Below are 12,560 nucleotides of genomic sequence, written 5' to 3'. Positions count from 1 at the left end.
TTTAGAAGTTGTTATTTACTTTATTCAATATAGCCAAACATTAATATTTACATATATTTTTTATGTTTTAATAGATCATTTAAGATCTGCAAAGGTACAGGTTGACATGTAGTTCTTACTAATTTTTTTTCAGGAAACACATGGTCATCAGTTGGTCTTATGCAAGGTTGTATTCGAAATATCACATTCAACAACAAAGGAATCCACTTTCTGGATATTAATGGCTCCATTACTCTTACTACAAATAACAACAGTTTAGGGAATTCAGCTGACGTTACTATAAGTAGCCGTGACATCATCAAAGGATGTCATGGTGTTGATTCGTGTAACCTTGAACCTTGTAAAGGTCATGCAGAGTGTAGGGATACATGGAATGCTAGGGAGTGCACTTGCATAGCTGGATGGGAAGGGATTTCATGCAATGAAAGTATGAATGACTGTGTGAATAAAAATTGCAACCATGGCAACTGTATTGATGGTCACATGACGTACACATGCAAGTGTGATGAAGGTTACATAGGGAAATTCTGTGATACTGTGTATAACCCTTGTGAAAGTAATCTTTGTGAGACAAATACAACAGATAATTGTTCATTAGTTTTCCCGTCAGGGTACAAATGTTATTGTAAATCTGGATGGACAGGTGTGAATTGTTCTGTGGAGATAAATGAATGTGAAAGTAGTCCCTGCAAAAATGGCGGCAAGTGTAGTGATATTGTTAATGCCTACAAATGCGAATGTTTGAGGGACTACTTTGGTACAAATTGTGAAAATGTGTATATTTGTTCGTCACAGCCATGTTTTAATGGAGGCACATGCTTACCTGCAGAAGACAATAAGAATTATTCGTGCCAGTGTTTGAACAGGTATTCGGGAAGGCAGTGTCAGTCATATGACTTCTGTCATGCAAACATTTGTAAGAATAACGCCACCTGCTTCTCAAATGCAGAAGGATATGAGTGCAAGTGTAATCTAGGTTTTTATGGTGTGAATTGCAATTTTGTTGACTATTGCGCAAGCCAGCCTTGTTCAAATAATGGCCATTGTTTTAATGACAAAATCACATTCCGTTGCTCATGCTCTCAATTATTTTCTGGGGACACATGTGAGATACCTGTAAATCACTGCGACAACAACCCCTGCAGAAACAATGCAGTTTGCATCTACAATACATCTCAGACCAATCCTGGCTATCTGTGCAAGTGTTCCAATGGTTTTGCAGGAAGCTTTTGTGAGATTGATGTAAATGAATGTTTATCGAACCCGTGTTTAAATGGTGCTAAGTGTGTGGAGAGTAATCAGACACCTTGGAAATTTTTCCCAGGGTTCCACTGTGATTGTCATGGTGGTTACCGTGGTGATTTTTGTGAACAAGAAATAAATGAGTGTGAAAGTTCACCTTGTAAGAACAATGGAACATGTATTGATCAGTTGAACGCATTTCTTTGTAATTGTTTGACAGGATTTCATGGTGTGTTTTGCGAAATTGACAGGCGAGGTTGTTCCTCAAATCCGTGCCAGAATAATGCTCAATGCTTATCGAATTCTGTAACAAATCCAGCATTTCAGTATACTTGTTTGTGTGCAAAAGGATTTATGGGTGCTGCTTGCGAAACAAATATTGACGACTGTATTCAGCACAAGTGCAAAAATGGTGCTCAGTGTGTGGATAGTGTAGACGCTTACATTTGCAATTGCTTGCCAGGGTATGACGGGATATTTTGCGAAGATGTCAAAGATGCCTGCTTTAGCCAGCCATGTGCAAACGGGGGCAAATGCGTGTATCAAGGCTTGTGTAGCTGTCAGGAAGTTGTGAAGACCTGCGGATGGCACAACGAGACCTGTCAAGTGACTTTGTGTAAGCAGCTGGAGAACTGCACAACTTTCACAGTACCTTATAGGTGTAATTGTAGTAACACAGGATTTCAAGGTGGTACCTGTAATGTGGATACAGACGAATGTGTAGGGAATGAATTTGCGTGTGAGCATGGTGGAATATGTGTTAACACGCTGGGAAATTACACCTGCGATTGTGCGAGGACTGGGTTCAAAGGGCAGAGGTGTGAAATTGACATTGATGAGTGTTCAGGAGTGAATCCATGCTTTAACCAAGGTAACATTATATAATATCTGTTTGTTGTAAATTTGTGCATTTTTTTTTAGCATTTGGGTCTTTGTCTAACTATATTTCCATTAAAACTTAAATGTGATAAATACTTTTTGAATGTAGATATACATTACATTGAAAACACCATTTTTTCCCACTCATTGACGTGGGTCAATTTAATTAATCCTTATAGACTCATTTTAAAAGTTTTTACATAAATGTAAAGAAAAAATGTAGTAAGTTAAAATATTACACTGTAACTCCAATATAGTGCGGTCCGTTATAACGCTGTGTCCAATATAACGCGGGGGGGTCCTTGGATCCCGTTTTTTCTCCAACCTTCCATTTCTGATTCAAACCAATGTTATGCATCTTCATGTATTTTCAGAAAATTCAAAGATGGCGGCGATCACAGCCTGCTTGCTTTATCCGTCCGTTTAACCGATTTTAACCGATTTTAATCGTTTTTAATCGATTAGAAGTTAAACGACAAGAGAAAGCTAGCTGGTGTTAATTTCTTGTGTAATGTCAATAAAGGTCAATAAAGGTGTGAAAACTTGCGAGTCAGTGTTTATCACATGTATTCTCTATCAGAGCGGCTCAGTGCGCTATTTTCAATAAGGTAAGTGCAAGTGGAATAATTATCAAATTAAAGTTATTCAAAACGATTAAAACATTTTTACTTTGATTTGATTGCAGTTTGTCCATATGAAAGGAGCGGCTGTGAAATAAACTGCGCACAACTAGTATACTGCGCAGCCAGAGACTCGTGCAAGCAGAGAAAAGATGACGGAATATTTCACATTTCATAGCGAATAGATGAATTACCTGTTAATGTTTTGTATGTATCGTGTATTGTATAAACATTGACAGTGTTATCGTTTATTATATGCTATACATGCTTGATAAATAAAAAGATCTTTGTTTATGTTTAATGTTTCTGTTGTTTCTGTACGTGTACGAATAATAAATTAAATAATCCTAACGATTTATTTACGTGCTAACGCAGTATACTTAACAGAGAATCACTTAAATTTTTGCCATTTATCAGAAAGTCCACGGAAAGCACGATTTTTACATGACGCGTATGACGCAATAAAACATTTCTTTGTACATGTGTCGTATTGCATTCAATCTAAATTTAAAGTCGCTCGCCCAATTAAAGCTCTGTCCCATAATGCACTGTACTCTTTTTCTGAAAATTGGCGTCGGCATATGGATGTGCTTATGAATCTCATATTTCTCGTCATAAATGTTAAAGATTATTTTTTTCATAATTGATGTTGTAATTATATTGGATTATCGGATGCATGTGCACATTAGAAAAGCGGTATGTATTACGTTATCGTTCGATTCGGTTTATATGCAAGTATTTTCGGATGACAACAGAGCATGGCAATACACAGGACCTATATTATAGGCTATACTTTACCTGTTTTTATATCCCCCCTGCAATAAATTAGCTAAAAACTTATAACGCTGTCCGTTTATAACGCGGTTGCGTGGCTTGGACCCCGTCATCCGCGTTATATTGGAGTTACAGTGTATCAATGTATTTACAATATTTGATTTTCAAAAATAGACAATACCTATTTGGTTAACATGAATCCAGTTTCTGAACTGACACTGTTGAAACAAAGACATGCAAACTTCCACATGGTAAACATTTAGGGAAAAAAATTACATTTTTTCCTATGATCAGCCGTTCAAAACTTTAAATCTAGCTGGGTTTCAATTATGTCCATTGGCATAAAGAGTCATTCTGGAATCTGTTTTCTGGGAAAAGAACAGTAATAGATGTCTATTTAACAGAAGATCTCAGGATGAAGGCTCCCTGAGTTGGGATGAAACATATGACCTCCTGGTTACAGGGCAGACACCTTATCAACCACATACATGTAACCGATCAAATCACAACCACATTACCAATCAAATCACCATGCTACGTTTTAAAGTGACTGAAAGACAAAATGTGTTTTCCTATCACGCTTTAAATAATATTCTATTGAAGAGATTTGCGAAAATGTTACCTTAAAAAAAGAACTCATCAAATGCACAACATATTTGAGTCATAAGAAGATATGACAGAAGACATCACGTTAAATAACTGCACTTTGCTGCTTTTAAGGGAATTGTACAACACTATAGTTATGCACTTTTTTTGATAAAGATAAAAAGAAATTTTCCACAGACACAAATGTCATATAGCTATGATAGCTATAACTTTGTCACTTGCAAAATATAATAAATTCTTATCTATAATGTACCATAAATTCTTATGTATAATGTACAATAAATTCCTATGTATAATGTACATTGTACCATACATTCTTATGTATAAATGTACCATGTATAATACTCAACCATGTATAACTGGCACCTGATTTTGTTGTGCTAAACATGGCATCTGTTACGGATATTAAGGATAGAACAATGAATTGTGTGCACATTATCATTCAGACTTTCGTCGTAGCAATGTATTATGCACACCAATTGTTAAATTGAAATGATGGTTTAAAACTGTGCATGACACATGCTAAAGTACAGTTAACAGTTGCAGACTCGCATCTAGTTAGTGCACATCTTTGTCTCTTTCAGGTGTTTGCGAGAATTTTGCAGGGTCATTTGGGTGTCGCTGTGTGGCGGGGTGGGAGGGTCAGACATGTGGTCAACTGGTCAACAACTGTGTCAATATGCCGTGTAAAAATGACGGCATATGTGTAAACACAGTGTCAGGCTTCTTGTGTGACTGTCTCAGAACTGGCTTCCAGGGGAAAACATGTGAAATGAACATAAATGATTGCATAGGTTTGTTATTTCGATTGTTATTAATTTTTCCAGTCAAAAAATGCGTTGAAGCATTAGAAATATATCCTCCATTTCCATAGTTTTGTCATCTCATCACATTTGCGTATCTTGGTTGTTTCTTAACTATTAAGTGCAGGGACACTGGTTGATATGAAATGACTGAACTGAACATACAGCTACCAGACTTGTACAAAAGTAAAAAGATTTATCTATTCAAGATTGTAATCTTTATTTTAAACTTACTTATACAAATAAATTATGTTTAATATATTTGTATAAATGTTTATCTATTCAAGATTGTTCTATTTATTCTAAAACAATTGTCTACCAATTAATTCAGTATGTTTTTTTTGTTTTTTTTATTGCAGCATTTATTCAAACTTAATTGTACCAATAAATTCAGTTCATTATGCTTTTTAAAAGTTAATGGCCCGACATTTGACCTCATGCGGACAATTTTGTTTTCTATCTCAATGTTAAATGTTAACAAATGAAAACACTGGTCATATTTGAGTGTAATTCATTTGTATTAATATTTAAAGCAAGACTGACATTATTCAAACTAAAAATTCCCATAGCCCTGAAGCCTGTAGTTAAATTATTATTGCTTTAAATTGGTTGTTGCTGGTTAAACCAGGCAATCCATGTCTGAACAATGGCCGCTGTCTAGACGGGGTCAACTCGTACACATGTGACTGCAATGGTACTGGTTACCATGGTGACAGATGTGAACAGGAAGTCAACGAATGTGCCAGTAGTCCGTGCATCAACAACTCCACCTGCAGGGATTTAGGGCTGAAGTTTGAGTGCATCTGCACTGCAGGTTTTCATGGTATGATGTATACAAGAGTTTATGGGAAATGAATTAAAATATTGTATGGAACATGTTTATTCCATACAAGTAGGAAAACATAGAGAATAGTTTAGTGTTGAATACAGATACAATTATTTAGCAAGGCTTAGGAAACTTGTATTTGGAGCTTTGGCCATTGATTCAGGTTTCCATACCAAGCATTGAAATACACTTGAAAGCGTGCATCGGTAAATTGACCTGATAAAGTGAAATTCAGTTAATGCTCAATTGATTGATTTGAGGGTCACTCTGGAAAAACAGGGTTTAATGCATGTGGGTAGAGTTTTTCCATATTATGATGTCTGCACAGGCTCATTTGAAACAACATATAGGCCTGTGAAGTTTGCACAGGCTAATCTGAAACAACACTTACCGCCTAGACTGGACTTTTGTTTAGAAGACACTTCTTTTTATGCTCCCCCAAAATTTATTTTGGTGGGAGCATGTAGTCGCCGCTTCGTCTGTCCATGCGTCTGTACATCTGTCTGTCTGTCCGTCTGTGAATAATTTTTGTCTGGGCTATTTCTCAGCAACTAATGACCGGAATTCAATGAAACTTTATGGGAAGCTTCACTACCAAGAGGAGATGTGCATATTATCAGCGGGTTCTGGTCGGATGATTTTTCACAGAGTATATGGTCCTTTGAAATTTTCAATTAACTGTACATATAGTGCAATTCTTGTCCGGGCTATTCCTAAGCAACTTATGACCGGAATTCAATGAAACTTTATGGGAAGCTTCACTACCAAGAGGACATGTGCATATTATCAGCCGGTTGGATGATTTTTCACAGAGTTATGGCCCTTTGAAATTTTCCATTAACTGTACATATAGTGCATTTCTTGTCCTGGCTATTTCTCAGCAACTAATGACCGGAATTCAATGAAACTTTATGGGAAGCTTTACTACCAAAAGGAGATGTGCATATAATCAGCCGGTTCTGGTCGGATGATTTTTCACAGAGTTATTGCCCTTTGAAATTTTCCATTAACCTTACATATAGTGCAATTCTTGTCCGGGCTATTTCTCAGCAACTTATAACCGGATTTCAATAAAACTTTATGGGAAGCTTAACTACCAAGAGGAGATGTGCATATTATCAGCCGGTTCTTGTCGAATGATTTTTCACAGGGTTATGGCCCTTTGAAATTTTCCATTGTACATATAGTGCAATTCTTGTCCGAGCTATTTCTCAGCAACTTATTACGGGAATTCTTTGAAACTTTATGGGAAGCTTCACTACCAACAAGAGATGTGCATATTATCAGCCGGTTATGGTCGAATGAGTTTTCACAGAGTTATGGCCCTTAGAAATTTTCCATTGTTCATATAGTGCAATTCTTGTCCGGGCTATTTCTCCCCAACTACTGACTGGAATTCAATGAAGCTTTATGGGAAGCTTAACTACCTTGAAGAGATACGCATGTTATTTGTGGGTTCTGATTTGATCATTTATTTAGAGAGTTATGGCCCTTTAAAAATTTTAAGTTGCTAAACCATCCATCGTATTATTTTGTCCAAAGTTATGCCCCTCAAGACGTTTCCATTTATCTGAATATATAGTGCAATATTGTGACAAAAAAAAATTTGGGGAGCATCACCCAGCTCCAACGGTTTCTTGTTAAAAAAATAATTCATAAAAGCATAAAAAGTTTTCCCTGATTAGCCTGTGGAGACTTCACTGGCTAATCTGCGACTACACTTTATGCACAAGCATTTAGCCCAGTTTTCCCATAACCAGGCCCTTATTCTTTTGACAGGGACACATTGTGATGAAGACATCGATGAATGTGCCTCCAGCAGTCACGAGTGTTTCAAGGGCTCCGCTTGTCAGAACACTGTTGGGTCATACACGTGCGTTTGCAGCGATACGCAGTCTGGAAGATTCTGCCAGATAGCTGCCAAACAAAATGGAGATCCGTCTGGGGACAACAACACGGGCATTATTATAGCATCTGTTATCATTGTGATAATCATTGTCCTGATATTGGTCGTATATGTTTTATGGTAAGGAAGTTAGTATAACCCTTTACAACTGAGATACGTGTTTTCACACATTTGTAGTTCCTTAGAAAGTTATATTTAATTTAAAGCGGGTATATACGATTTTGTCAAATATTTATGAATTTATATAAAATGTGTTAAAACTTATTATATATATATATTTCAATATAAATTAAAATAGAAGTTAAGAAGAACATGTGTCGAAAAATGCGAAATAAGCCAGATATTTAATTCTGAAATTGAAAACGGCTGTACAGCCGAATTCGCCAGCATGTATACCATACATGTACGATGTGAATCTAAACTTAGTTTAACGGTTTATTTGAATTCCTGCAACAATATCTATTCATACGACACACGAACACTAACTCCGATCCTAATACAAAGACGAATGCTTCGGTTATTGTAGGAAAATATGTACGTCACCATCGGCTCGGGGCGCTAATTTGTCTTTGCTGCATTTTATGAAATTCGGCTTTAATTTATAATTTTTCTTGCCTATATATGGTTATTGTAACATATTTTATCAATATATTACAATTAAACACATATAAAAAATCGTATATACCCGCTTTAAGACCTTTCTTACTAGATTCAAGTTTAAATTGCTTAATCTCCAACCCTTAGATACTGATGAGCAGCAAACAGCATAAAAACTGAACAGGCTGCAAGTTATTTGCAGGCTGTTCTGGTTTTATGATGTTTGCACATAGCCATTTTCACTTTGCTTCTGAGTAGGAAAGGGTAAATGCATACTGTTCCAAGCCCATAATTGTTGATGATAGGTAAAAAAACAAGGTCAACAATCATAACTGTTTTTGTATATGCCCTGAAACTGCTTAATGCCTGGGATAATTTCAAGTTGACCTTGTATTATCATTCTTCTACAAATGCTTTATAGAGGTGTGTGTGGAGGGAATGGATTTAAAATCCTGTTTCATGCTTTGTTTTAACATTACAACATTTATTATAATACTTGCACTGGCGTTATCATCACCGGTGGTGCAATAATGATGAGTTTTATTATAATATTAGTTGTTATTATGCTATAAGTGATCATCTTCAAAAGTGCTTATTATACCAAAAGTATAGATCTAAAATAGCAAAAAACATTTAAACTTAACAACATATAGTGCAGTGTTTGTTTAGGAAAAGAACCTTAATTATGGCCATTCTAATTTTATATCTAATTCTAACTTTACATTATACAGTTTCTGTTAATTTTATTGTAAACACATTAATTTATGCTCAATTTGATCAAAGCCTAAGGATAACTGAAACGCTCTCGGGTCAGTTTTCTGGGAAGCACCAGTAATTGTTGTCTTTTTGGGAGATCGAAAGAACGCTCCCACAGTGGGAAACTAACCCGTGACCTCCCACTCACTTAAGGCCAGACATCATATTATCCATTACACCATGGGGGCTTTCACATATTTGACAGTGTCTGTTACTTTCCAGGTACCTGCGGAAGTCAAGACGGTTAAAGGGCCAGTACAAGCCTTCCCACATTGAACAGAATGGGCCCGGTGTGGCCCCCAGTATTCCTTTAGACAAGATGTTTGACAACTCCCACGGGGAGAGGCTTATTTGACAAGACTCTGGGGGTGGGGATGATGTGTCCATGAAAACATATACATTCCTGTAATTACCTGCCAAAACCTATACATTCCTGTAATTACCTGCCAAAACCTATACATTTCTGTTATTGCATGCAAAAACCTATACATTCTTGTAATTACATGCACAAGCTTATACATATCTGTCATTACATGAAAAAGACTATACATTCCTGTAATTGCAAACTCAAATCTATCCATTCCTGTAAATGCATACACAAACTATCCATTCCTGTAAATACATACAAAAACTTATACATTATAATAATTCCTGTAAATGCATGCAAAAACTTGTACATTCCTCTACATGCATGCAAAAATCTATACATTCCTGTAAATGCATGCACAAATGTATACATTCCATTCATTTGTTGTGTTCTAAAAACCTTTACATTTAAGTAATATTTTGGGTGAATGCATTCCTAAAACTGCATTTCAGTTAAAACCTTTAAAATAAGATAAATATATTATTTAATCTGAGATTTTAATGAAAACCTATTTTCTTATTGTTAATGAAATTTTCATGAAAACATTTTTGTAATTGATATTTCTATAAAAAACATGGTAAAATGTTCATGTAAACTAAACTCATAACTGCAGCTATAATTGGTAAATGCTATGAAAACTAGTATCATCCAGGGTCATACACTTGATTTATTTGTTAAAACCTATATATTTAATACATTTCTGTTATTTATATCTCCATTATGGTTTGGATTTAAGTTTTGTGTTGTCGCTATGTTTGACCATGCTACAAAAACGTATACACTTTGTCCATGAATGTCTAGACATTTCTGTAATTGTACATATATACATACATGTTACCATAGTTACATTTCAATATACACATGTTCATTGTTTTTGAAATTTCCTACATAGCAAAGCTGTTATTTTTTGTATGTTTTAATGTCATAAATATAATACTTTCAACTCTTCCTAAGGGTAGAGTTGTAACAATTAAATTTAAAAAAATCGCTCTTAATAAAACATGATTAATAGGAGTTTTTATTTTCAAGTGATATTAAAATTTCCAATGTTTTATGTGGACGGATAATGTCACCGCTCACCGTAAGAGACTGTCAACAACTTTTACAGATACAGTTATCATGCCTTTTAGTTTTCACAATACCAACTAGTAGTTTATCATATATCAAGAAGATAGCTACATAATTAAGTGGTCCATCTTTGGAAGAAAGTTTCACTTATTTGACTGAAAATAAATTACTTGTAATGAAACTGAGTTTATTTTTATTTTAATTTTAGCTACGATCTTATGATAAAGAAAACAGTTGATGAGTCTAGAAATTATGATCATAATAAATTGAGATTTTCTCTACATGTATTTGTAAACAAATTTTACTTGATGATTATATATTCTGTGTTTGAGATTTGCTGTTAAAATATACTGGGTTTTGTTTTTTAATGCAAATTCCCTACTGTTCATATTCTATACAAAAATGACCCTTTAAAACATAACATAATTGTATAATCGAGAAACAAGAAGTCTTATGCACTTCATAATAGAGATATTGTTCATAGTGACATAAAAGTGAAAACTACAAATAAATTCAAATATGTATAGCCCTCTAATAAATTGTATCTATAGTCATACCTTTAAAATGATAATTGACAGTAAATGTCTGATTTTTTTATTTAACTGCATATAAAATTTTAATTACATCATTTTATAAAGAATTCCAAATGTTCTAGACATTAGAAAATTAATCTACAAGAGCAAAAGTAGTATTTTGTTTGTGAATATATTATTTGAAGTTATATAACTTTTCATATCATCTCAAAGTGAATATTTGTTGATGGGGTATTGGTAGTTGTTAAATATTTATAGTTTTATTTGAGCTTTTTGATTATTTGAGTCCTGTTTCAAACTCACATATTATAACAGGTTACACGCTTTGTCTGGAACAGAGACATACTTTCATATACATGTATTGCTTTTTCTTATTTATGTAATTATTATAAACAATTTTAACAATATTATTTATTTCCCCACCCCCAGTTTTCGGTTATTATGTATGTATACTTTTTCTCATCACAGTGTAATACACAGTCATTTTCTCTATGATTATTTGTGTGCACGTGTTTATTTTTTGCTTCGTGTAAAAGCAACAAGTTTACAGACTTTAATTTAGTTAGTTAGTATTATGAGCAATTTATGACAATTGATTGAGCATTTTCAAATGAAAACGTGTATAATCATTGATAGTTGGCATGTATAACTATGTAGTAAATATGTCCAGATGTGTTCGAATTAAACGTATTAATTTTATAGACGATGCTTATAGTTAAATTATCTCCTATTGAACATTTTTCGTTTTTTGTATTTTCATAAAAACAGTTGAGAAATCCATATATAAAAAAATGGAAGTTACTGAACTCATTTCTGATGTATAGACAGATTTCATGTATACATGTAGGTCTAAATGAGGTTTTGAAAACGACACCAAATACAGTTTCAACTTTCATTTCGTTTATGTTGAGTAAAAAAGATAAACTTCATTTTTAATCTGTTACTATTAACCCATTCCCACTTAGAGGCAAAATGAAAATGGCGAAGTGCAAACAGCATAACACCAGAACAGCCTGCAAGTAACTCGTAGTCTGTTCAGGTTTTATGCTGTTTGCTGCTCATCATTTACTAAAGGTTGAAAATTAACCCTTTAAAACTTGAATCTAGTTTTTAAATTAAATGTAACTTTCTAAGGGACTACAAATGTGTCAAACTACGTATCTAAGTGGTAAAGGGTTATCTTAATTTGCAATAAAGGGTTTGTGATAACAGATTTATCAGAAAATATCTGTAAAAAAGATATTTAGTGTATATTCCGACTATGAAATAATGGTAAAAAATTTGCATTTCTGAATAATTAAATTGAAAACAAAGGTTAAATTGTTGTTGTTGTTTTTTTCACTTATTAGTGGCATATTCACCGCATGAATTGTGTGTTATGAAGAGCAGGTATCGGGTATATTCAAACCACACGGAAGTGCTCATAAATACAAAATTTATCAAGTATGCCCTCGTGTGGCTTATTATGAGTTTATTTTTTTGCTATCGAATAAATATGGTACATAAATATTTCATTAAAAAGATTCAGTTTTCTTTCTACACATTCAAATCACACTTAGAGCTGCATCATACGAAAAAGGTTC

General features: G+C 34.2%; 1 protein-coding gene across 1 annotated transcript in view; it reads left to right on the top strand.

Annotated features, from left to right (window-relative positions):
* LOC127837349 (protein crumbs homolog 1-like) overlaps nt 1–12,291 on the top strand; it is an 84,177-nt gene extending 71,886 nt beyond the window's left edge. The window contains exons 21-25 of the mRNA XM_052364305.1: nt 134–2,113; nt 4,706–4,915; nt 5,553–5,747; nt 7,530–7,776; nt 9,232–12,291. Coding sequence (XP_052220265.1) covers nt 134–2,113; nt 4,706–4,915; nt 5,553–5,747; nt 7,530–7,776; nt 9,232–9,364 — 2,765 coding nt within the window. The 3' untranslated portion in view covers nt 9,365–12,291. The remainder of the gene's footprint in view (nt 1–133; nt 2,114–4,705; nt 4,916–5,552; nt 5,748–7,529; nt 7,777–9,231) is intronic.
* The last annotated feature ends 269 nt before the right edge of the window (nt 12,292–12,560 follow it).

Source organism: Dreissena polymorpha, chromosome 7 (genome assembly GCF_020536995.1).
Source record: "Dreissena polymorpha isolate Duluth1 chromosome 7, UMN_Dpol_1.0, whole genome shotgun sequence".
Taxonomy (NCBI): Eukaryota; Metazoa; Mollusca; class Bivalvia; order Myida; family Dreissenidae; genus Dreissena; species Dreissena polymorpha.
The sequence above is the reverse complement of the archived record's forward strand: the minus strand, read 5'-3'. Positions and strand labels throughout refer to the sequence as shown.